General features: G+C 41.9%; 1 protein-coding gene across 4 annotated transcripts; it reads right to left on the reverse strand.

The window, feature by feature from the left end:
- Positions 1 to 608: 608 nt before the first annotated feature.
- Positions 609 to 24,395, reverse strand: TPST1 (tyrosylprotein sulfotransferase 1). 4 transcript variants are annotated; one of them, XM_071447805.1, is made up of 7 exons: positions 24,121 to 24,395; positions 17,677 to 18,619; positions 11,844 to 12,042; positions 3,837 to 3,887; positions 2,993 to 3,063; positions 2,088 to 2,135; positions 609 to 1,150 (listed from the first exon to the last, which is right to left on the reverse strand). In XM_071447805.1, the coding sequence occupies exons 2-5, from the start codon at positions 18,531 to 18,533 to the stop codon at positions 3,019 to 3,021; spliced, it is 1,152 nt and encodes a 383-aa protein (XP_071303906.1). In that variant the 5' UTR covers positions 18,534 to 18,619; positions 24,121 to 24,395; the 3' UTR covers positions 609 to 1,150; positions 2,088 to 2,135; positions 2,993 to 3,018. The 4 variants fall into 4 exon arrangements, with proteins under 4 accessions (XP_071303906.1, XP_071303904.1, XP_071303905.1 ...); XM_071447803.1 differs by having other exon boundaries at positions 2,988 to 3,063; XM_071447804.1 differs by lacking the exon at positions 24,121 to 24,395 and adding an exon at positions 23,742 to 23,917 and having other exon boundaries at positions 2,988 to 3,063.
- Positions 24,396 to 25,645: the final 1,250 nt, after the last annotated feature.

The raw sequence follows: 25,645 nt of genomic DNA on the forward strand, positions 1-25,645 counted from the left end.
AGCGCGGGGATCGCCCTTCCTCAAGGCACTGCAGGTTCATCAGCACCACACGAGAAACGGAGAAATAGCAAAACTCTGTCAGAGCCAGAAGCCGAGGAAATACAAATGTTTTGGCACGAACTCCTCTCCAAACCGGTGGGGAAGGTTGAAACTGCCTTCACCGCCTTGAACCAGCGAGGGGAGCAGAAATTGAGCCACAACGCCCATGCCAAAAATAACTTATGGAAATAATAAATGTTCCGTAAGATCGAAACTTTAGGGTACAACTCACAGCAGCAGTTTGCCCCCAGCAGAGCATCTCTGAACAAAATTGCTGTTAAGGAAAAAAATTCAGGAGTCTAGAATTACCTACTTCTACCTGCATCAAACAAATCTCACCTTATACCTCAGTGGGACACTCCAATTTACTATTTCTTCATCACCCAGCTATTAAAAGCAAACAAAAAGCATTAAATTGCAAACCTTAAAATAAGATCCAAACTCAGGACATGAAATCATATCTTCCCTCACATCAATATCTTGAATTATTACTAACACAGCAGTATCTTGAAATATTTAAATCTTAAGTTGGAAACAAGACTATTAATTATGAAATAAATAAACAAAAATCACATTTAAAGCATTTATTTTGAAAAATAAAATACAAAAGATCATTGAATTGTAATTGTACATGTAATTTATCAACTTTTTTTTTCTTTTTAAATAAAAGATATTTAACATTTTTCACATATGAATAAAACAAACAACTTTTCCACCAAGAATCTTTCAGGACAAGCACAGACCACTCTTGAAAGCTTTGTACATTTAAAACCAAACTGCTACAAGAAACAAAAAAAATCTGAAGATGAAGCCCTGTAATTAAAACAGAGGAGCAATTTCAGAGACAGGCATTGCTTCTGCATTTTTTAAAACCTAAAGAAAAAATAGTTGTGCGAATGTAATGCAGTTCTACATTAACATCTGTGATTTTTTTTTGTTTTTGTTTTTTAACAGGTTTACATGCGCTCACAACAGCAAAATTTGGAACAAAAACAGATGAAAGAAAGAGGAGAGAACATTCTGAAGAGAGCAGGCCATGAGCAGCACATCTCTGATGCCAGGGGGACAGGCCTGAGGGATCATTCCCATGGAAAAGGCAGCAGCTGATCTTCTAAGGAAAAAGAAATAAAGTTATGTTGGAGCTGGTAACATTCAGCTTTTTATCCTGGACAGCATTTTGGAATTACAAATATTGCAGAATTAAGAGTAGCCACTGTTGTCTCAGCAGGTGGAAATCACTGCCAGGACAAATCCCATTGTAGAGGAATGGGGCTGCTTTGTCCCTCCTTTATCATTGAGAGACTGCTTGCAGCATGGTGCAAAAAAAAAAAAAAAAAAAGAATAAATATTGATTTTCCACTGACATCCCAAAGCCTTGTGACCCAGTGGGAAGCTGTGCTGGGAAGTTCCCAGTTTGGTTTCTTCAGACAGAAATATTGCAGGTTGAAACCCATTTTTCAGAACTAAGTGGCAAAATGAGGTTGATGCTTTCATTATTTTAAATTGACTCTGTGAACAGATGATGGTTTCTCTATTGATTTCACAGTCAAGGTCTGTAATTCATCTCTGGGAAGATTTTAGAGCCATTTTTTCTACACAGAGCAGTGCTTTTGGCTCTATTTAGGGTGTTCATATTTATGGCCACATAAGGATCTATTTTGGGGATATTTGTAGGGGACACTGCTTTGGGCTATTTTTAAACTGGATTTAAATTTTGCCATCTTTTGTTGTCAAGCCAGAACATCTGATAGCAGAAAAATCCTGGATTAACACAGGAAATCTTGTATCACTCATTCCTTAACTGGTCTGGAATTTACTCAGTTCCCTGCAAAATTTTGTCACTGTTTATTCAGTGACTAAAATGCAGCTTTTTGAAAATACTGACTACGAGATGTTAAATAAAATATCACAAACCAGTTCATCTTTAGCAGCTTCTTTTAAAAAACATATCTTCATATTTATCTTATCTATGGAGTTACAGAAGTTAAACAAAAATCATCTTAATTTAAGAACAACAAATGAGCAGAACTGCAATGCTCTTTTAATACCTTCTGTGCAAGAAATGTCCATTTTATCTTCTATTCCATAGGTTCAGTCTGTCAAAAAAATAATTAAAATGAAATTAGCTATTTTACATTAGAGGACAAAAATATCAGTACCAATGTCTGTTCTCCAAACCTTTGAGCTCTTTAGTTACATTATGTTAATATTAAAGGACAACACTGTCAGCATCAATTTGATCAGGTTTTTATGGTTTTAGGAATATTCTTTTACTCTTCCACAGTGCTTATTTTTGTCTTTTGGATGGTCTGTCTTTGCTATGGATAAATCTGCTCAGATTTTGGTAAATACTGTATTTAAACCAAGGAGGTATTCACCTCCTGGAATTTAGCAGGAACCTCCCTATCCTATGGAGTGAAGAAGGAATTTATCAGAGTGGTTTTGGGTACCCCAGGACAACTGAAAACCACAAACAGCATCATTTAACTGATACTGTATGCAAACAAGGATTTCAAGGATTTAACCCAGGATTTATTCAAAATCAAGGATTTTTTTTTGCTAGCACACCATCTATACACGGTGTGCTCAATTCTGAAGGATCTCTCTGCATTTTCCATAAACCCCTCTCATCAATATTTCCCCTCCTGGCAAGGCACACCCCATTCCTGCAGCTAATCCTGCAATCCCAGCAGCAACCCCAGGTGGGAGTGAGCCCAGCAGCTCCAGAGAATTGAGCAGCACACATGGAGCAGACACTCAGTGACAGGGACAATGCTGCAGCAACAGGGCTGGGATGGTTCTCCAGAGCTGAGCAAAGCAGGAGCACTGAGTGATCCAAGCAGGCAAAGAGGCAGGAAAAGCCAAGCCCACGTTAGAGATCACACAAAGGCTGCTCAGAAAGGTTTGGTGGCCACAGCAGGGTTATTTTCTGAAAACATGAAACACACACTACAGCTATGCCTCTTTACTGCTCCACGTTCATTTTATCTTGCCACGAGACTTCCTTTCTACTGTCTTCTTTGGCTGGAACAAAAGAAATCAGTTTTCCTTTTAAATCAAATTATTTTTATTTGAACAAATGGAGAAGTTAAAATGCTTTGTCTGTGGTAGATTCCTTGGTATTTTAAACCTGTTCAATCCCTGGAAATGTTCAAGGCCAGGTTGGACAGGGCTTGGAGCCACCTGGGATAGTGGAAGGTGTCCTTGCCCATGGCAGGGGGTGGGAAAAAATTATTTTTAAGGTCCCTTCAAGCCAAACCATTCTGGGATTTTACAATTCCAGGGAGCTGATGACAAAGAACAGCACTTGGGGGTACCAAATTGTGAATTTTCAGTAAAACCTCAAGTTCCATAGCACACTTGACTATTAAATCAAACCATCCCTATCCATGGCTGGCTTTGTTGACTTTGATAACACCTCTATTTTTAAAATCTCTCAGTATTTATAACTCTGCCCTCTGCACTAGACTTGCTTTAAACCAAGATAAGAAAAGATAAAGCTCCTCTACAAGTAACAAACTTTGCTGTTTGGTCCACAAAAGAGGCTCAATTTTTCCTTCCATTTCACAGCAATATTGGGCAGCTCAGGGTGACAAGCACCACTCTTCACTCTGCAGTTACACAGGGACTCAGGAGAGGCTTGGGATGCTGAGTTCAAGGTTCCACCTCATGGATAATCAGCAACTCTCACCATGAATCAGAAAATCAAGCTCATGAAGAAGTGGTTTAGAAAATAAAGGCTGTTTGATATCCTTTGCTGCTACACCCACAAAAAGGAAATGAATTCAATACTGTACCTGTGGCACTTCTTTGAGGAAGTCAGGAAGCTGAAATTCACCTTTATAGACCTGGAAAAACAAACAAAAATTGATGCTACTCAAAGACCTCGTTCACTATTGTTTGAAATGCTGAAGAGCTTGTTAAGGGAAAGAGAAAAAAAAGAAAATAAGTTTTGTGTTGTTAGCATCCACTAATGCTAGAACATTAAATATTCTGGCATATTGTCTTCTCTCTAAAGGATAATTTTTAAAAACTCATTGCTTCTGAGAATAAACATTCAAAGGACAAAAAAATGTATTCTGTTCTTTCATTTTTCCCAAACCAGAAGTATACTTGAAGAGTTTTACATCCTGTCTACTGTAGCATGAAGACTGATCATCTCAATGTCATTACTGTGATCTTGTGTAATAATTCCAAAATAAAAATTTAAAAAGGGCACAAACCTATTGGAAAAATTCCCTAAAGGCAGGAAATGGGAATGGGGCTCCTACAAACCTATTCAGGAAAATCCCTAAAGGCAGGAAATGGGGCTCCTACAAACCTACACAGAAAAGTTCCCTAAAGGCAGGAAATGGGAATGGGGCTCCTCTAGACCTACTCAGGAAAACTCCCTAAGGCAGGAAATGGGAATGGGGCTCCTCCGAAGCTACTCAGGAAAACTCCCTAAGGCAGGAAATGGGAATGGGGCTCCTCCAGACTTACTCAGAGAAATTCCTAAAGGCAGGAAATGGGAATGGGGCTCCTCCAAAGCCTCCCTCTGAGCTGCTCTCCCTGGTTTGTGTCACAGGAAGGAGCTCCAGGCAGGCAGGGCATGTTTATCACCATTTTCTCTCTCTGCTCTCCCCTGTGCACATGGCCAGAACACAAAGCCATGCCCAGCTTGTCAATATTCTGCAGTGGCCTGGCACTGCAGCTGAGCCAGCTCTGAATTTCCTGCCCAGCAGATTCTGTTTCAGGATTGGATTCTCTTCCCAACCCAGCAGGCTTCACTGAGAGCAGGAATTGCTCCACACCCACACTGTGGCACTCTGATATTCCATGTTTAGATAAAACAGGAACAGCTCTCATCTGTATTCAGCCAGGGGCCAGTGGCATTCCCACAGGGGAACATTAAGGAAAGTCACCCTGGCAGAAATTCAGTGTGTGGCTATTGGAGCCTTGCTCCACTATAAATATTTATAAATCAAGGAAAGGATTTTTCATTTTGTGCTTTTATCCAACAATTAAAATGCAGGTTGTGTCCTGGAGAACAGGAATGGAGGTTATAAAACAACATTGTCACAGCAAAAATGTTCCAGAATAACCTCAGCAAGGGTCACAAGAAAAACCAGGATTTTGTGTTAGGTGGTGCTGATGCTGGAAGGGACAGACAGGAACCATCTCCTTTTCTGGGAATTCTTAAAACCAATTAATCCTGATGGTGACAGCACTTAGTGTCTGATTCAGAACCAGAAGGACAAACCAGAAGCCTCCTCCTTTCCTTCTCCTGCAGTTCTGACTCAGTCTAATTTTTATATTGCACATCTCAACTTGTATCTGCTCCAAAAACTTCCCCTTTGCAGGAACAGCATTGACCTGCAATAAACACCTAACAGCAGATGGCCAAGATCAGCAATATTAAGAAGAACAATGTCACTGAAAAGCAAATGTTTTGAGGGTATTTTATATTATATTCACATGAAAATCTCAGCATTTACACAGCACAATTTACCAAGGCAAAGCCAAGCAGTGGCAGGCCCAAGATGAGGTTTAACACAAATGTTGGTTCAGAACTGACATTACCTAAGGGCTGGATTTGTCAGGAGGAAACTGCATAAAAACTGGTTTAAAGTAGCTCCAAAAACATAAATGGTCCCTTTTGAATCAAAACCCAGGGATCAACAACAATCCAGAAATTCTAAAAACAATGACTCCATCTGCAGCCAAAGAAATTAAAGAGGCTTCAGACTCCAAATTCTTTTCTGACCAATTTGTAAGTGTGGAACACATCACTCACTGTGGCATTACAGACAGAAGCAGGATATTGGAATTATTTCCAGGCTAAGCAAGAGTTCAGTAAATTGAGGAGAAATGGGGTTTACCATTTCTAAGGGAATTATTTTGCAAGTGCAAATGGAATTCCAGAAGAGGGGGATCTGAAGCCTGTGTCAGTTTGTTGCTCAGTGTTGGCAGTATTCAAGCTGTTCTATTAAAAAATCAAAACATTCTTATAGCCAAACTGAATGGATATTATTCTCAAAAAGAGTTCAGAAAACAAGTTTCACATCCAGTTGCCTGAGAAAACCCCTTTAAACACACAGGGAGAACTTCAGAACACAAGTGTAACCTATAACTCTTCTTTATAGAAGATTAAAGCATTTTTTTCACCCATTTTCCTGTCTGCTTTGGAAAGAGTCCCATTGTATTTGGTCAGTTCCAGTACACAAAACTAATGGGGTTTTTTGTAAAAGTCACCCTGCAGCCAAGTGTGCTTGGTAAACTTTAAAATATCCAAGCTGTAGAGGATAAGATGTTTAATTGTAAAAGGAAAAAAAAATAAAATTAAAGAACACTGGAAACACCAGAGCTGAGCCCCTTTCTAGAACCACTCCACAGCACATGAAGTGCTCATCTTCCAGATTTTCCTGAACTTTTAAGGCAGCTTTAAAGCTTTACACAATTCTTCACCTCTGCTGGGCCTGCCAAGGAAGGGCCATGAGAGATGTAAATGTTTACCCAGGAGGGACAACACAGAGAGCAGGATCTTACACAGGCCCAGCAATGGCTGCCAAAAGGCAGCTTCCAACCACACCTCCGTTTGCATTTTGGTTGGGAATAACTCTCTTTATGCATTATTAATCACATTTGTGCTGAGTTAAGGGGTTTGAGGTTTTGTTTTTGTTGTAAAAATGAGATAGCAGCACCTCTGGAGAGAAACAATGCAGTTGGGAATCCATGTGTTGGAAGAAACACCCACTAAAGGGAGTATTAAACAAATTTAGAGGACACTGAGAAAGTCTGTGCTGTTGTGGTCACATGGAAGATGGAATGACCCCCAAATTTTTGTTTTAAATAGCAGAGAAAACACCCACAAAGCCAAATACCTTTATGATCAGGGTAATCAGTGAAAATGGAGATGCAGGGCCCTGAGCAGCTGGGCATCCAAACACCTCTGAGAGCACAATTACCCTCATCCCTTAGGATAAATACACTTTTTACCTTTATCAGAGATTGCTCCTGCCCTTAACACCTCAAAGAGAAACTGCTGAAATCCTGCTTATCATGGATGCTTTGGCTCTGAACAGGAGATGGTTCCTCACAATGTAAACCAGGCATGAGACTGGGGTGAGCAAACTCTGCTTTTATCTCCAGGTGTTGGCACCAGCTGAACATAAAACACCTTGAGCTGGACACAAAGCAGGGCTGGAGAACAGCTTTAGAAGAACCACTGTATTCCCAGAATTCCCAGAATCACTGGGTTGGAAGAGACCTTCAAGATCATCGAGTCCAACCCAGCCCCAGCACCTCAACCCTGGCACCCAGTGCCACATCCAGGCTTTGTTAAACACACCAGGGATGGGGACTCCACCACCTCCCCAGAGAGACCATTCCAGAACTTCATCACCCCTTCTGTAAAAAGTTTTTCCTAATATCCAACCTATTTGAACAGTGCTGGTGAAACCACAGCTCCTCCTCTGGAATTCTGCAATTCCACCTCTGCATCTCTGCAGGACAGGGAGCACAGCTCCATGAAGAAGTTAAAAGAACTTACTGGAGTGTGTATTCCCAGCACACAAATTGATTTAGGGGGAAGGATGTGCCAAAGAAAATCTGATGTAATTCATGACAGATGGGAGAGGAAACCACTGTGCCAACCATAACACAACAAAGCAGCTTCTCCTGGGGGCAGGCAGAGCTCTGCAGCTGGGAGCTGCTCTCTCCTCTTCTGCTGGGCTCTGGCAAACTGAAATTCACTTTTACACCATCTCACAGCACTGATAAGGACATATCACACACTGCTCTCACGAGGAGTGAAGCACTTTTGTATTTCACCCCATAGAGACTGGGCTAGCAGCTCACACACAGATTAATTATTTGTATTTTCTGCAGAATTTGCAGCTGAAAATTTCATTTACTTCAGGATGCTGATTTCCTCTGTGTTCAGGATGTAGAACCTGTTGAAACTCTAGGAGAGAACAATAAGTAATTATGTATCTATAAGGAAGGAACCCTTGCAGCGATAAATGAACAGATCAGCAACAGAATTACAAGAAAACCACAACACATTCAGTGAAGGCAAAATCCCCTCCTTGGAGGGGTCACAGGCAGAGCACAGCACAACCCTGGCCAGAGCTTGCTCTCCCTGCTCTGCATTCCTTAACTGAGACAAGAGAAGCTGTCAGAAAAGATAATTTTGTCAGGCTGCAGAGAAAACAGACCAACACAAAGTTCATGGCTTTTTAGTGAACACAGCAGAACAATCTGCTGGACTCATGGCTGGCCCAGTGCAGGCCCTGTTTTATTTCCAGAGATGTTTTATTTCCTAGCACAGCACTGGGAGAGTAGCACAAGAAGAGATGAAGCTCCCCTCATGCTCTGTTAGCTCCTCCAGCAAAAGCAGAGATGTCAAAATACAAACCCAGGCTGCTCCTTGTTATTTTTGTGCCTTGCTGCAGGAGCACAGAAACCAAACCTCAGCATTTTGGTGTCCTCCACAGGTTAGAGGCAAGTGAAAAATCCAAATTTAGCAGAGGGCACTGCTTCCCTTGCATTACCTACAAGGAGATAGCATTTCTAATTTAAGCACTGCCCTTTAGCTGGACAAAATCATCATTTTGCCTCCAAACTGAATTACAAGAAAAAGATATTTAAGCTGTACATATGGAAGTCACCAGCAGGGGACAGAAAAGGAGAAAAGAGGAATAAAGAACAGCACTTGAGTGTTCAGAAAGCTTAGGAAATGAATATTTTGCACCACACAAGCCATCTCTTTCCATTTTTCTCCAGTACCAGCCCTTGGTTTAGGAATTTTTTACACTGCTGGTTCTCACTTCCATGATTAAATGCAGCAGCTTTAAATTGTTGAGCATTATTTTCACTGTTAAGTGCAATTTGTGGTCTTTTCCAAGAAGGGACAGATTTTGCTCAGCTTTAGAAGTCTGAACTTTATCTGTTTTCAATGAATACAATTCAAGTTCTGTGTTCACTGTAAAGTCTTGGAGACTACAAATACAAATATAAATATAAGAGAGCTGCTTCCAAACACAAAATGAGCCAATAAATGGCTACAAACAAGATCCAGATATTCTTGCTATGCACTGAAAAGCAATTTTGGAAAGATTTCCTTTGGCCAGCTTCATCCATATTCGAGATACCCAGTACAAAACCCTGTGAAAGGCTATCCCAGGTGAAGAAATTTAAAGAAAGCAAGAGCAACAGAAGTGCTCCAGTGATTTACAAATTCACCAGCTCAGAGTACACAGGAACACACTTAACTTGCCAAGTGTCAGCTCCAAAAGGCTGGAAAAACCCAGATTTATTTATTTTATCCATTTAAATAAATGCTTTTTTTTTTCCCTCCAGGTTGCAGCAGCAAGGAATAAATTAGCACAGGTTCCTGGAGGAGAAAGGAAACCCCACAAGAGCAAACTCACACACCAGGGCCTGAAACAGTCTGAAATCTTTATGTTCCTCTATCTTTAAAGAAATATTCAAAGTTTTGAAAATCGACCATTTTGAACTCTCTTGCTTTCAGCATTCTTTCAGAACAACTCCTTCATTTTATCTGTACAAACCACACATGCAAATGGAATTTTGGCAAAGAACGAGTGGCTAGAAAAATCTATACTGGGTACTATAATAAACAACAAAATTAAAAAGCTGTCTGGGGCTGTAAGTAAAGCTATTAAACTAAAATAGCAGCCAAAATATTAATGAGTCTTCCATATGTCTGCAATATTTAGATCAGCTTCAGTTTTTAGCAGCTGCTCTTAGCATCAGTAAACAAACAAATTATCCTTCAAAGCAAACTTGGAAAAAGCCTCAGTAAACCCTCAGCCTTTGAAATTAGGTTTTCATTTCTTTAAAGTTGCCCCTGGCTTTGTTTCTTACCTGAATTCCTCTCTTGTGTTTTGAAATCAAATCCATTTCAGCAAGAGACAGAAATCTTTTTTTTTTACAGACCATTTTTACAGCTTGGCCTGAGCTTGCCCCACACAAGTGGAGGCCTCAGAAAGGTCAGGAGGCTGTAAAAACCTCTGTCAATTTTATCAGTGAGACACAACCAACCAAATTTGCAATTTCTAGTACTGAACACTTACTTTAACTGCAGACAACTTCATTTGTTTGTGAGCCTTTTAAAACAGGGAACTTAGAAACTGTAACCAAAAAGGGTGGGTTACTTTTTCCATGCTGAGCTATCAGATATTAATAAAAAAAAAAATCAACCTGCCAGCCTTTAATACACTGATTATTGATTAATGACATTTTTTAAAAAAATAAATAATGCAAGAGTGTTTAGGGACTTCACAAACCCCAATTCCTTTTTCATCCCTATCTACCCCATCAGTATTCCAAGCAGTCTATGCAGGATCACAAGGCTGGTGGAAGAGAGTCCTTTGAAACTGTTTAATTCAATTTTTTTCCCTGATTACTCTGCTGCAGCAGTCACCTTCTTTTAATAAACTGTGTCCAAAAAGAACAGAAGCAGAGTTATTAATTCTATTTCCAACAATGGTAATGAGTTTTTCAAGGGATACCTCCAGGGATAAACAGCTCTAATAGCCCAACTACTCCAATTCCAACAACATTAAATTCAGACTCAAATCCTTAAGTTTAGGTTAATCAGCACCAGACCTTTCTCCATCTTTGGGTTGTTCTACAAAGAATTGGAAAATCAGACCTTTTGATCATTGTGGGCTGTTTTCTATGGGTCATTTTTCAAACCCTACTGAGTATTTGGGGTGTAATTTTGGGCCAGAGCTTCTGCCAAGCCTCATCTATAAAAAGCTGAGCTCGTCCATCAAGTTTGAAATCCAGACAAGAAAACTTTTCCCACTGTTAATTATGACTCAGTCCAATTTTTATATTCCACATCTTGATTTGTGTCTGCTCTAAAAGCTTCACCTCTGCAGGAAGAGCATTTAACCCAAATAAACACCTAACAGCAGATGGCCAAGATCAGCAATATTAAGAAGAACAATGTCACTGAAAAGCAAATGTTTTCTATTCTTTTAATATTATTATATTCATTATATTAGAGTAATTATATATTATATATAATATAGAATATATTATATAAAATATAATATTATATTATAATATAATATAGAATATATTATATTATAATATAGTAATATATATTGTATATATATTATATATTATTTCTATTATACTATACTATATTATACTATATTATACCATACTATATTATACTATATTATACTATACTATATTATACTATACTATATTATACTATATTATACTATACTATATTATACTATATTATACTATACTATACTATATTATACTATACTATATTATACTATACTATACTATATTATACTATACTATATTATACTATACTATACTATACTATATTATACTATACTATATTATACTATACTATACTATACTATATTATACTATATTATACTATATTATACTATATTATACTATATTATACTATATTATACTATATTATACTATACTATATTGACATGAAAATATCAGCATTTAGACATTTACAATTTACCAAGGCAAAGCCAAGCAGTGGCAGGCCCAAGATGAGGTTTAACACAGATTTTGGTTCAGAACTGACATTTCCAGTTCCCCAACTTTGTGTGCAGCTCTCAGGAGGCTCAGCTCCACACACCAAGGAGCACAGCTCAAGACCCCAAAGAATTCTTTCATTTTCACCCAAAGAAAAGAAATTGTGAAGCAGCAGAAAGGGTCAGAACCAGACTCCAAAGCCCCAGACCAAACACAAGCTCCTGCTCTGGAGCTGGAATGCACTGAGGCAGAAATGAAGCCCACAAAGGCCTTACCCTCCTCGTGTTTTCCACCACTTTCTGATCGGGCTTGCCATAGTTGGGGGGGTTGGCATAGGGGTCATAGCCCAGCTTGGCCAGCATGGGGGCAATGACGGGCATGTCCTGCAGGACATCAGCTGGGATCTTCCCCACCCACTTGGACAGGGCTTCCACATTCACCGGCTTGATCACTTGGTCAGTGGATCTTTCAACCCTGGGGAAGGAAAAAAAAAATATTAAAAAATTCTATTTTCCTTTATTAATGATTTCATTTTCATTTTCCATTATATTCTTTCCATTATTCCATTTCCAACCAATTACTCTTCAAGAGCATTAAGACCTTTAGCTTGTTTGGTTTGGTTTTTTTCCTCCCATTGTTTTTCTTTCCCTCTCCAAATTTCATGTTTTCTACAGAGCTGATGGGAAGTGAAGTTTGAATGAGAATAATTTGCACAATATTTGCAGATGCTGTCAGGTTTAGCTGCTCACACTGTGCTGAAACAATTTCTTCATTCCATAAAAGCAGCAGAGAAAGCCCAGGGACTGTTAAGTGAAAAGTAAACCCACATCTACATATAAATCTGTTTTCCCACTGGCAAATTCCCACATTTGCTGTTTAATTGTCTGGGATGTATTAAAAGCTGTATTCTAAATTCCAATCCATGTGTTATTATTTCTTCTCACAACCCTTCTGTGGTTCATTTTTTTTAAACTTGTTTAATAAAAGAGAGACCTGAGATGACAGAAAGCTACAAACTAAAAGAAATATTTTCCATAATCATTCCTTTGTTTGGTCTTTACACAGATCTTAAAGGCAAGTGCACAATTAATGTCATATTTAGAAAATCATTGATTTCTTGCTCATTTAAGCAACAGTCTTAATGTAATTTTCATTTTTGCTCTACTTTTATGGTGTGTTTTATTTTCCAGGGAAGAAATCTGGCACTGCTTTGTTCTGTCTTTATGATTGCAAGACACACAAGTTCTTTACTGTGCTTATTCCTGGCACAGAACTCAGGCTGAATAATTGAAAACTCCCTGAATTTTTACTCTAAATAATTTAAAACTTTTTTTTTCCTGACCTCAGAAAGAGTTTGGACATTACTGGATACATAAAAGGAATATTTCTGTCTGCCTCACAGCTGAGCACACAGCAGGCACCAGAGTTCACCTTGTTCCTCTTTTCCACTCCTCAGCAGAGCTAAAACCCTCCCAGGCCAGAGGAAGGAAATCACTCATCCAATGCTGGAAGGTGAAATCATTTAAATACAAACAACAAAGAACAAACCAGACAGGGAAATGCTCATAAGGAAACTGTCTTGGCAAGCAGGGCCTTCAGATGGGTGTTTTATGGAAGCTGAAAAGGAGCTGACAAACAAAAAACCCTCTAAAAAACACCCAGAATTTTCAGCTTTATCCTCTTCAGAGGATATAAAATTTGAAATAAAAATTTGCAGAGCCTCAAACCAAAGGCAGGAGCTCAAAAGGGGATTTGGGACCAGGAGTTGTGACTAAATTTCAACATTCTGAGGGTTGTTAGACTAAGTTCCTAAGTCTGCATGGAAAATTAAAAAGTTTTTTGTGATCTTTCTAATTAGAAGATGAGCATCTGACTCCACATTAAATTAGCAAGAAAAGAGCTGCTAAAAATTGAGATTTAGAAGTTCAAAGCACCACAACAGGAGTCCAGAGGTGGATTGGGACACTCAGGAAAAAAAAATATCATGAGGTGTTTGAAAACAGTAAAATTTATTTATGGTCCTTAGAGCCAGCCAAGCCCAAAACCTCCTCACCAAAACTGCAAATTGATTTGAGAATTTAAAATCAGGGTGGCACTGGGAGAACCAGGAAATGAGCCTGGCTAAGAGCGTGCAGGACACCCCAAAAATGGGTGCTACAGATCAATCTGAGCCCAAATTTGTCACACCCTGGTGTCATTTCAAATGTGGGTTTTGTCCCTGTGTCATTTTAATCTTTGCTAACAATGCCCTCAGCATGAAACATTTCCTGGTGGTTGATAGCAGGGACTACATTCAGTAGGGACTGCCAAGGGCTCCTAAAAAAATCCACTGCTAAAATCCAACTGCTAAAAAATCCACTGCTCCACATTTGGGCTGGGTAAATCCTTCTCAAATCCTTCTCTGTGCTTTCAGTTAAGGTGGGAAGGAAAATAAAATTTGTGGGAAGGAAAAAAAATCAATTTGTGGGAAAGATTCCTCAGATGAAGAATTTATGAGGACTGTGAGGGAAGACAGATTGGGGGCAGGAGGAAAGAAAAAAATGTAAAAATCCAAACAGAAAAAAAAAAGGGAACAGCAATTCTTGGGAAAATTGATTATATAGCAGTGATTCCAGCTCTAGGAAGAGTTTCAGCTTTGGGAAGCACACAGGACTAACCCCAAATAATTCTGCATCTGTACCAGAATCAAACGAGAGCTGTGTACTAAATATAGTAAATTCTGAAGTAATTCTGCCTAGACAGCTATTTCCATAAAAACCCTAATAAAAACTGCTCTAGAGGGGTTGACATTTCTTTACATCAGGGGTCAGCACAGCTGCTTCCACTTAGGCAAAAGCCAGAGCTCAATTAACAATCCTGGTTAGAGCATGGGGTCCACAATGAATTCCTTCAACAGCCACGTTGGCAGGGACTGGAAAGCCCAGGAAATCCCCATTCCTACAAATCCTGCCCTGCACATCCCTGCTCCTGGATAAAAATCCAAACAAAGGGTGAGAAATAAATTCTGAATATTTATTAGTAATTACATGGTTATAAAGATCTTTTAGTGACACCGGGATCTCGTTCTCAAAAGGATTTTAAATATCTCAAGATGACAAAAATTTGTCAGATTTCTTTTCAAAAAATACCTGCAACAATTAAAACATCTCCAGGCATCCTAGGCTGGAGCTGAATCTGCAGTGGGTGCTGAAGCTGGGGGTGCTCCAGGTGACTGAGGGATGATGAGAGCAGCGGGCTCTGCTTGTTTCCAGAAGTTTTTACACAATTTCCCAACTGGGAGTGCCAAACCCAGCAGGTTTTCACTGGAACAAGAGCATCAGCCTGGGAAATCTCAAGTTTTCCCTGCACAATTTCAAGTGGAACCTCAAACACACAGCACAGGCATTGAAGGTTTGGATGTTCACTGGGTTTTCTGCAGCCCTTGAAGGGCTGAGTCACTGAAATCATCATCACATCCTGCAACTGAAAATCAAATTTCACCACCTACTGCAAGGGTACTGGATTAGATAAAGCCACCCCAGACATTAGAGCCATTTCTCAGTCTGTCTCCACCACTGCCAGAGCCTCCTAAAGTCAGAAACTGCTTCCCCAAACCATCTCCTGAGAGATAATAAAGGCATAAAGAACTCTGGGACCAGAATGAATTGAGGGTCACAAGAATATGTCCATGCTCTTTTATCTTAAATGGGAAGGTTTTACTAAAAAAACCCCACATTATTATTATTATTATTATATTTACTAAAAATAAACACATTTTTGTGTTGTTATTATTATATTTACTAAAAAAACCCACATTTTTTCTTTCTAAAGATTAAGAAAATGGCTTTGCTCAAGCCATTTTCTTAATCTTTAGAAACAAATATTCTCAACTCCTCACAGCCCATTCCAGAAGATTTAATAAGAAATATTAGTAAGAATTCAGTAATGTGATTGAATTTTACAGTATAAAAGTCCATCAATTTTTAAAAACACCAACCTGGAAGCTGTAAGGCAGTATTACTATAAATGAGATTATAGAGTTATTTTTTACTTAAAGCTTGGCAACCACCAAAATAAAAAAAGTAAAACTAAGTTATCTCCACTCAGGTGCTGCTGAAGCAGCCACAAACCCCAGGAATGAGGGAGAAGTTCCCATGTGGATCAAATTCCAGGCAGGTATCACAGGGCCCTGCTTCAGGGTAACATTTCCACGTTTTCAATCTGCTGCTGAACAACACTGCCAAAAAAAAGGGATGAGATCCCTTCTGATAAGCTGGGAACAGTGGAGGCTGTTGCTTCAGTGGGAACGGTGATGTGAAACCTCCACAGTGTAAATATCTAATTGTTACCTGGGTTTAAAGTTCTCTTTGTAATCACTGATAATAATTTTATATTTGTTTTAAATCAAATGCCTTTATAATATATTAGAAAATCCACAGTTGTGTTCCTAGGCATCAAATAAAGGAAATCTCCCCATTTTTATTTCTCAGAAGTGGAGTTTAAATAACTAGAATTACTATGTAACAGTCTGTGTGTGCTTGCTGTGCAAGGTGCCTCTCATTGAGAAGCACTTGGCCAGTGCTGAATATTCCAAATCCAGGAGCTGAGTAATGTAACTGGGCAGCCCTTGCTGCTGGAACAGGGCTTCTTGTTCAGGATTTAAAAAATGAATCTGGTGCCTTCAAAAATAGGAGGAGTGTCAAAATTTGACATTTTTCTCTCTCAATGTAAAGATGAAACAGCTTCTGCATTTCAGCTGTTCAGCTGTGAACAATGGCAAAGAAACCAGAGTAGTTGAACCAGAGAATAAATCAGATTTTCTTTTAACAACACCCAGCTAGTTTTCCTAAGCAGAGCTGGATTTTGGATTCTGAAAGCAGCTGAACCAGGGGCACAGATGGCCCAAGAGAACAGTGAAAGATCTGCTTACAACAAGGTTACTTTTCACCAAAATGTTTGTCATTTTGGGAGCACATGCCAGCAGAAAAGCTGCCAGCTCTGCTTTCTATTCTCCTGGAGCAGTTTCTCCACTTTCCTGGAAGAGGATGTTCTTGGCAAACTCAGCTCCAAGGCCATTCCTGCACTCACAACAATATTGCTGCTGAACTCAGAGGGGTGATGTGGCTGGGATGGGGACACCAGGCCAGATAAAACAGCTCAGGTTGGTTTAGGGCCACAGGGGAAAGCAAAGCTCCTATCAGAGATTCAAATTCACCTTGGCTTTGACTCTTAAAACTTTGTTCATATTACACAGTAACCAATCTGAGACTGCAAAATGTTCATTAGCATTAAAGATGCACCATAAATCAGCTGCCCAAGGGAGAAACTGAACCCAAGCTGTGATTTTTATCTACAAAATATACTATTTTGTATATATATTTTTAATGTACTATTTTAGCTATATTTTATATACTATTTTATATTTTTAATATACTATTTTACTATAGTATTTTATATTTTATATACTATTTTACTATAGTATAGTATATTTTAATATACTATTTTACTATAGTATTTTATATTTTTATATAATATTTTAGTATAGTATAGTATATTTTTAAGATACTATTTTACTATAGTATAGTATATTTTTATATACTATTTCACTACAGTATACTATATTTTTTAGTAGTATAGTATATATAATAGTATATTTTTATACTATTTCAGTATAGCATACCATATTTTTATATACTATTTCAGTATAGTATACTATATTTTTATATACTATTTTAGTATAATATACTATATTTTATACACTATTTTAGTATAGTATACTATATTTTTATACACTATTTTAGTATAATATATTTTTATATACTATTTCAGTATAATATACTATATTTTTATACACTATTTTAGTATAGTATACTATATTTTTATACACTATTTTAGTATAATATACTATACTATATTTTTATACACTATTTCAGTATAGTATACTATATTTTTATACACTATTTTAGCATAGTATACTATATTTTTATACACTATTTTAGCATAGTATACTATATTTTTATACACTATTTTAGTATACTATATTTTTATATACTATTTCAGTATAATATACTATATCTTTATACACTATTTCAGAACAGCACGAGGCAAAGTACAAAGGCTCACACTCACTTGGAAAGAGAAACCCCCCCAGCTTTTCCGATCATCTCCTCGTGGTGCAGCACTGCCTGGTTCCAGGGGATGTGCAGGAACTTGAGCAGAGTCCTCATCCACCTCTCGGGGTGCAGCACCAGCTGCTCGTAGTGCACCAGCATGCACCTCTGGAAGCCCACCTCCATGCACTGGTTGTACATGGTCTCTATGGCGCGGTTCCACTTGGTCAGGCAGTCCCTGTAGCTGTTCAGGTCAAAGCCGGCTATGGTGACCTTCCTGGAGATCATGGAGTGCACGGAGGCGCGGCCGTCCCGCACCATCAGCAGGAATTTGGCGTTGGGGAAGATCCTGGCCAGGTAGGTTAAGGATTTCAAAGCGAAGGGATCCTTGTTGCACAGGTAGGGCGCGGGCTCGCCGTGCTTGACGATGATCTCCAGCAGGAAGGCCTGCATGGCCGAATCCAGCACCTCGTCCGTCACCCCGGCCTCGTCCAGGCGGATTTTCTCCTTGCTGGACCTGGCCCACATCTGTTTGACAGCCAGGATCCTGGGGATCACCCTGGTCTCCTCCCCGCAGCGGATGTCGGGGTGCGCGTCCAGCATGGCGCGCATCAGCGTGGTGCCGCTGCGGGGGACGCCCCCGATGAAGATCAGGGGCATGTCCTTGCTGTAGGGCAGGCTCCTGTTGGCACTGCCACCACCGCCGCCACCGGGGGCCGTCCCCGTGGGGGCCCTGGCGCCGTCCCCGCGCGGGGGCTGCCCGCGCTCCTCCATGCGGTGGTGGCACTCCATGGCGTGCTGGCCCAGGTAGAACACGGTCACCGAGCTGATCACCAGGCACGCCAGCAGCAGGTTCTGCTTCAGCTTCCCCACCATCTTGGGAAGCACCAAAACACCTCCTCACTCCAAATTATCCTCTAGTGCACGTGCCATGGGGAGCCCAAGCCCAGATAAATTAAGGTCTGGCAAGAGGAGGGAAAAAAAAAAAAAATTAGAATTTTTTTTGCAATAAATTACACTTGGAATTACTTTTCCAAGAGATGAGACAATGAGACAAGAAATTATTCTTGGAATTACTCAAGGAATTACTTCTCCAAGAGATGAGAAAAGATTAAGTCTGAAACCCCAAAATACCCAAAACAAAAGCAAGGTTTCTCATTTCTTTTTCAAAAAGAAATTTCTGAATTTCATAAGTTTTCCATTTCTTTTTCTATTTCTTTTGCAGTTCATAAAACTGCATTATTCAAAAGTAATTTTCATTTCTACAGATGAGAAGAAAAAAATTTAGATGATTTCTAAATATGCGTAAGAGTCTGAACAAAACTTTTAGACAGAGAATAGTTTCAAAATCTGTCTGTTGAATTCCATTTCCAAGAAGGATTAAGAACATGCCATGTTTTAGAGGGAATCTCAGGGATTATATCAAACACTGGCTTAGACAAATCTTTATTCTGCTGCTGGATGACTCCACCTGTACCTTTATTTTCCCCATTTCTAACAATTAATGCAGAGACAATCATGTACCTGTGCTCTGCAGTTCACCTGCTTTGGGTTTTCAGATCAGGTGGGCTGAAAACTGACTCTTGCCAAAATTCCAATGAAATTAGCGCTCTTCCCAAAATTCCAATGAAATTAGTGCTCTGCTGGAATTTTAGGGAAGATCTGGCTGTTCAGGGCTGAAATAACTCACTGAGCACTCAGAATCACAGCTGCTTTTAACTGGGAGGAGCTCCAAGCCAGCATTTGAAAAGATTGGCTTCCCCCGGGCTTTTCCATCCCTGCCAGCCCTGCAGGAACATCCCTGAGCACACAGGATCCTCCTGCCTGCTCCCTGCTGCTCTCCCAAGCGTTGCCCACTTCACCTTTTCCTCCTGCAATCCAGTGGGGTTCACTCAGAAATGGCTGATTTGAGGAGGCTCCCCAGCCCTGGGGCTGTTTCATGGGAAGGTGCAGGCAGAGGACAGAATTCCCACAGAATTCCCAATTCCCAGCAGTGGGGAAAAGCAGGGAATTCCTGCTGGGTTTTTCTCTGCCAGGGCATCCAAGAGAAGGTTTTGCCCTTCTCATTAACAAAGCTTATTCCAATCAACAGCTGTCACAATGCTCCGCTCAAAGTTCAGTTTTTAGTCTCTGTTACCAAAATTAAACTCAAATATAACTCAAAAGATTAATTCCCTTATTTTCCTGTGAAGTGGCCAACACTCTCTGGCCAGAACACCACTCATAGGAACAATTCATCCTCTGTGACAAGTTTCACTCACATACCTCTCCTTGCTTTAACTGGACCTTAAATATCTGAACATTAAAAAAAAACAAACTCAAATTCCCAGAAATTTAAGTAGAGGTCATCTGAACAGTGCTCAAAAAGAAAGGAAAATAAATCATGCAGTTCATATTTCCACAGCACCAAAAAACAAAGTTTCTCTTCTGAAAGATGAGCATGCAGACCTAGCTTGAAATTAGGAAAGGGGAAATTGTTCTGCTTAAAACCAACAAATAATACAGAATCTTTTAAAATTGTTTAGATACAGCACCCACTGGAGAGAAGAGTTAACACAGAAGAAACAGCATTTCAGCACAGAGCACACAAACCCTACAAATATTTACACTTCCTCCAATCCCTACCATTACTCAGTTTGAGTAAATGCCACAAAACAAATTTCCTCAGGAAGAAAAAAAAAAATCCTCCACAGAAACCTTCATCTTCCAAACTAAAACCTGCTCCTTGAAGAGACACCAACATTGCCCAAATGCAGAAGTTAGGTAGGTGATCACTGGAGAAAAGCAGATCAAGGTCAAATTGAAGATTTATATCAGAATATCTGTTCAACCAAAATAAAATAAACCCAGCTTTAAGAACAAAGCTGAAGAACTCTCAGTATTGGAGGAAAGCTGGTGACTGAAGGCTGAAATCTTTAATTTTAAGCAAGTGATGACTCCCTGTGGGCACAATTCCAGCTGTGAATTCCAGACTGTGAGGAGGGTTCCTAAATTTCTGTATTGACTCCCCTACACCACCAAAATCCCAGCCACGTGGCAAAACCCCACACAATCACCCACAAACGCCTTCACTCCATGCAGCTCAAACTTTGGGAAGCTCAAAGCTGCCAAAGGCTGCAAGACCATAAAGAATCAGGATTTAAGTGCCTTACAACCTTCTGCCCTGGTGTTTTACCTGGAGCACGCGCTGCCATAAAAACCAGGGCTCTGTGTGTCAGGAAAAGCAGAGAGGAGCAGTCAGGAACAGCTCCTCTCACAAAACTCAATTATTCTCCAAGGCAGCAAAGTCCCCTGTGTGCCTCAAGTTCCAGGGAAAGCTCTCTGGGATGAGGATGACATCTGAAAGTTGCTGCCCTTGTGCAAACAAACCCCACCTTCCCTCCTCCCCATGAGTAAGTGCTCTGGAGAGCATCTGTCAGCCCGAAGGGTTATAAAAGTTATAATTGCTCTGCTGTTAACAGGAATTCAACTGACGGCGTTTCCAAATCACAGCAGGGCAATCAGCAAAGCCCTCTGAGCTTTGAAATGTTGTGGGGTTTTTATCTGAGAAGGGCAAAGTGCCACTCACCTTACAAGCAAAGAGAGCTTTTATTGAAAAAAATAATCCCAGAACAAACCCCACAATCACCCAAACAAACACAGCCCCCTCACCCAAAACAGGAGCTGAGGAAGTTGTAGAAAATTACAATGGCAGAGAGGCCTTTGGCAGCAAGTTTCAAGTGCCAGGATAAGAAAGAATTCCCACAAAAATTTATGTGGAACTCAAAAATAAAAAAAAAAAAAAATTAAAAAATTAGGATCTACAAGTTTCATCACAAGACAGTGCAGCCAAGCAGAATTGTCTGTAAGTGGATTTTCTGCCCAGAAAAGTCAGGCCCATGAGTCAGCCTCAGATGATGTGAGCACAGCAGATCTGACTGCACTGCTTTGTTTCCTCCTCCTGCCCTCCCCTCCACGCTGCAGGTCAAGACCTTTTTCCTCAAGTTCATCCAAAAAAAAGTTGAAAATGTTGAGCTTCGTCAAGAGGCAAGCCATCCATTTGTGTTTCATGCTAGTTTGGGGCTTGTTGGTGTTTCAAGCATTCCCTGCAGATGAATAAAAGCTGCTCCACTCCCAGGCTGTCAGGGGGAATCCTCTGGAGCTGCAGAGCTCAGCCTTTCCCTGTGCAGGCTGGAAAGGGAGCAGCTCCTTCTCCTGCTCCAGCAGAGCTTTTCCAGGGCTAAACTGAGAGGGCAGTGGCATCATCCATCCCAAAATAAAACACAGCCCCAGATATATATATATATATATATATACAGCATTTCTCAGTGATTAACTTGTCCTCTGCTTCCATGGCCTGAACTCCTGGCTCAGATTCTGACCATCAGATCTCCTCCTAGGAAGAGCACAGCTTGGATTTTATGGGATTGGGTTTTTGGTTTTTTTTTAATGGGGTTTGTTCCTGATTTTGTTCCTGATTTGTTCCAAGTGCAGTGAGCAACTTCCCCTTACAGCTCCCACTACAGGAATGTTTTCACACATTTGCATTCCCTTGAACTCAGGTTTTTATGATGGGTTGGTTGAAATGTAAAGCTCTGAAAAATGTAAAGGGCCAGAGTTTGAGCTCAGCTCTTCTGGGAGGAAAGGTCACACTCAGCTCTGTGTCAACAGGGCACGAGGCTCCACAGGCATTCTCAAAACAAAACCCAATAAAAAAGGAGCTTTTTGTGCCAGAAAGTAGGAGCAAGAGAGAAGCAGGGGAAGGGTTCATAGCATTGGAAAGCTGCCTTTCCCCTCATGTGCTCCTACCACGCTCCTAGGATTGCTGCTCCTCTTCAGGGAGCTGCTCAATCCCTGATTCTCTGGGGCTATGACAACAACACCCCCTCCCCACACCAGCCTGCTCTGTGGAGCAGGCTCCAAAATACACCCAGCAGCAACAGAAGATTCTGAGGCACAGCCTGACTACTACACCCAAAACTGCAAAGGAAATGCATTTTACAGTGCCTAAATTGAAAATATCCCAAAGTGCTGCTATCCATCATCACTCTGCTGGAGAAGGAGAAATTAAAATGTTGTTAGGACTTAAAAAAGCAAATGTCAACTCTATCAGTTTCTTCCCTGCCTCTTCCTGCACCTTTCACTTTTTCTCTCTTAAAATAAATACTGGAAAAGCAGCAGGTACTGGGAATTCTCAAGAATCACCCTCAAAACAAGACATATTTAGAAAATGAAGAGTTATTTCTTAGAGGGACATCTCCCCTAAGCTCTTTCAGCATCCCTAAATGAAAGTTTCCTTATCAGGGAATACAACACACAACTATGTAATAATTTCACTATTTCTATTACAACCACATTATACAGAGTATAAAAACCACATACTCATACTTATGCATTTCAGTTTTGTTATCCAAGCACTCAAAATTCAACACTTTTAGGTTTTTCAACATTTAAGGCCTCTAAACTGACTTCAAAAATCACATAATTAAAAAGTTCTGCTTCAAATGAAAGGAAATATCTTTATCTATTCTGCTCTGCTGACATCTAGAATATATACAGCAAATTGTCAGGATTTGCATAGAAAATGGTCAAAAAAGAGTTACCAACATGCTCCTGGTTATGCAAAACCAGTCTTTGTTAATTTCTACAGTTCCTGCTGGAGAACAATTCAACAAAAGGAATTTCACTGGCGACACACAGAGGCTTCGAGCTCTCTAAAGTTACACATAAAAGAAGAAAAAAGGGGGAAAAGAGAGGAAAATGTCACACTGAGAGCAGACGAGTTCTCTGTGCGCTCCTCAGAGGGATTTCAGCGCTCCGTTCTACACCGAGGCACTGCGGAGACTCAAACTCCTCAGGAACAGCCAAAACCACCCGGATCCACAGAAATTCGCAGGGCACACTCACAAAAACAAATGGAAATCGCAGCGGCCGCAGCAAAGCCACTTCCAGCTGAGCGACAGCTTCAACCTCCCGCTATAAACGATCAAATTGTGAAACGATCAAATTGTGAAACGATCAAACGGATGGGAACAAGCTGCTCTCGGGAGGGGAAGGTGTCCCTGGAGCCCGCGTTAGGCTTTTCCCAGCCGAGCCGCTCCGTACCTGTCCGCAGGTACAGACCCAGCGCTCCAGCACCGGCCCGGTGCCCCCTGCCCCACCGCGGCCGCTCCGGGCCCTCCCCGGCACCGAACAAAGGCACCGGCAGCCGCTGCCGGGACTTCTCCCGCCCGCAGGGAAACTTTGGCAATGCCCCGGCTGCGGGTAACGAGCAGCGGGCCCGGCCCCGAGCGCATCCCCGGGGCTGCCCGGCCCGCCGGGGACCGAGCGGCTCCTGCGGCCGCCTCAGGCCGCGGCCCCCAGCCCCGAGCACGGCCGGGCCGCGGGCGGGGCAGGGCGGAGCGCGGCGGGCACGCGGAGCGGAGCGGCGGCCACGGAGCCGCCCCGGGCTCGCCTCAGGTGCGCGGCGGGCGCGGCCCCTCACCTGCGCTGCTGCTGCTGCTGCTGCTGCTGCTGCTGCTGCCGCCGCCCCCGCGCCCGGCTGGAGCCGCGCAGCAGCGGCACGGCCGCCCCTCCGCCGCTGCGGCTCCGCTCGGGCACCATCGCAATGGGCAGGGAGCGGGATGGGAGCGGGAGCGGCTCCGGTTGCGGGATGAGAAACGGGAGCGGCTCCGGGAGCGGCTCCAGGAGCGGCCGCGGCGCCGCCGCCTCCCCTCAGCCGCGCGGCTGCGGCTGCCATGGAAATCACAACCACGCCCTGATTGGTCGCGGGCCTCGATGTGTCGCGGGCCGTCATTGGGTCGCCGACGATGATTGACAGCGATAGGAGGCGTGGCCGTTGCTGTGACCCCGCCCCTCCCCGCACATCTGGCGCGCACAGCTGGCCGCGGGCGGGGCGCGCGCGCACACGTCTGGAGCGGGGACCGCACGCGCGGCAGCGTCTGGCCAGATGTGCCAGGCAGATGTTGGCGGCCGGGAGCCCGGCCCGGCTCGCACGCCCCCTTTGCTGACCGAGAATTATCCTTGAATTACAAACACGGACAAAACTCTGCCCGAATTCTGCCCCCGGGCTCGGCTTCAGAGCTGGAACCTCCCAGAGCAGCCCAGCTCCAGCTGTCCCGTAAATTGAGAGAAACTCCGGTGCTGACAGCCCCGCTGAGGGCTCAGGTGTCCCCTGGGGTCACACACCTGCTCTGCAGCACAGCGAAGCGCCAGCCACGTGCCCACCACGTGTGCGACTGGGAAAACATCTGGAACAGCGTCAGGCTGGAGCAGGAGCCGGAGGCTGAGCCAGCTGCTGGCACAAACCCCGGCTCTGACCCACAGCTGGGTGAAGCGGCCAGGAGAGGAGCGAGGGTGACTCTCTGCCCCTGGAGGGGCAGCTTTAGAAGGAAATTCACATCTTTAGATGAACTCACCTCTCAAAAACCGTGGCCTGAGGCCATCCCGACCCCCTCATTCCCAGTGCTCCTGTGGAAAGGCAGGTTCAGCTCCTCACCAGCAGGAAAACACGTTGGGTTGGACTTGCTAAGGTTAACACAGCAATATGCAAAAGCTAAATCCAACTGCAAACACATTTCTTCTCCACAAACAGAAGCTCAGATGCAGACAAACAGCCTGCAGAGATGTCAGTGCTGCTGCAGGGTCACGGCAAAGGGAACAATCCCACAGGACATTCCCCACATTTGTGCTGCCTGCTAAGTGGCAGGGGAAAAAATCAGCCGAAGGGATTCAACATCCCAAAATTCAGTCTGGGAAAAGCCACAGTGAAAGAGGAGAAGCATGTCTCTCCAGAGGTGTGTATGGATTAGCTCAGGTGCATTTTATTTGCTAAGAAAATCAATATTTGCCATGCAAGCAGATACACGTATCCATGACAGGGACAATTATTTTCATTCTTTGAAAAGCTCTGCCCTGGAAGTCCTGAATTTCCAGAGTAACCAGCACTTGAAAACCTTTTAAATATGCTCAGAGAGCTGCTGGGAGCCCAGAGAAACCCACAACTCCTT

Source organism: Agelaius tricolor, unplaced genomic scaffold, assembly GCF_023055355.1.
Source record: "Agelaius tricolor isolate 1412-34295 unplaced genomic scaffold, bAgeTri1.0.p SCAF_25, whole genome shotgun sequence".
Lineage (NCBI taxonomy): Eukaryota > Metazoa > Chordata > Aves > Passeriformes > Icteridae > Agelaius > Agelaius tricolor.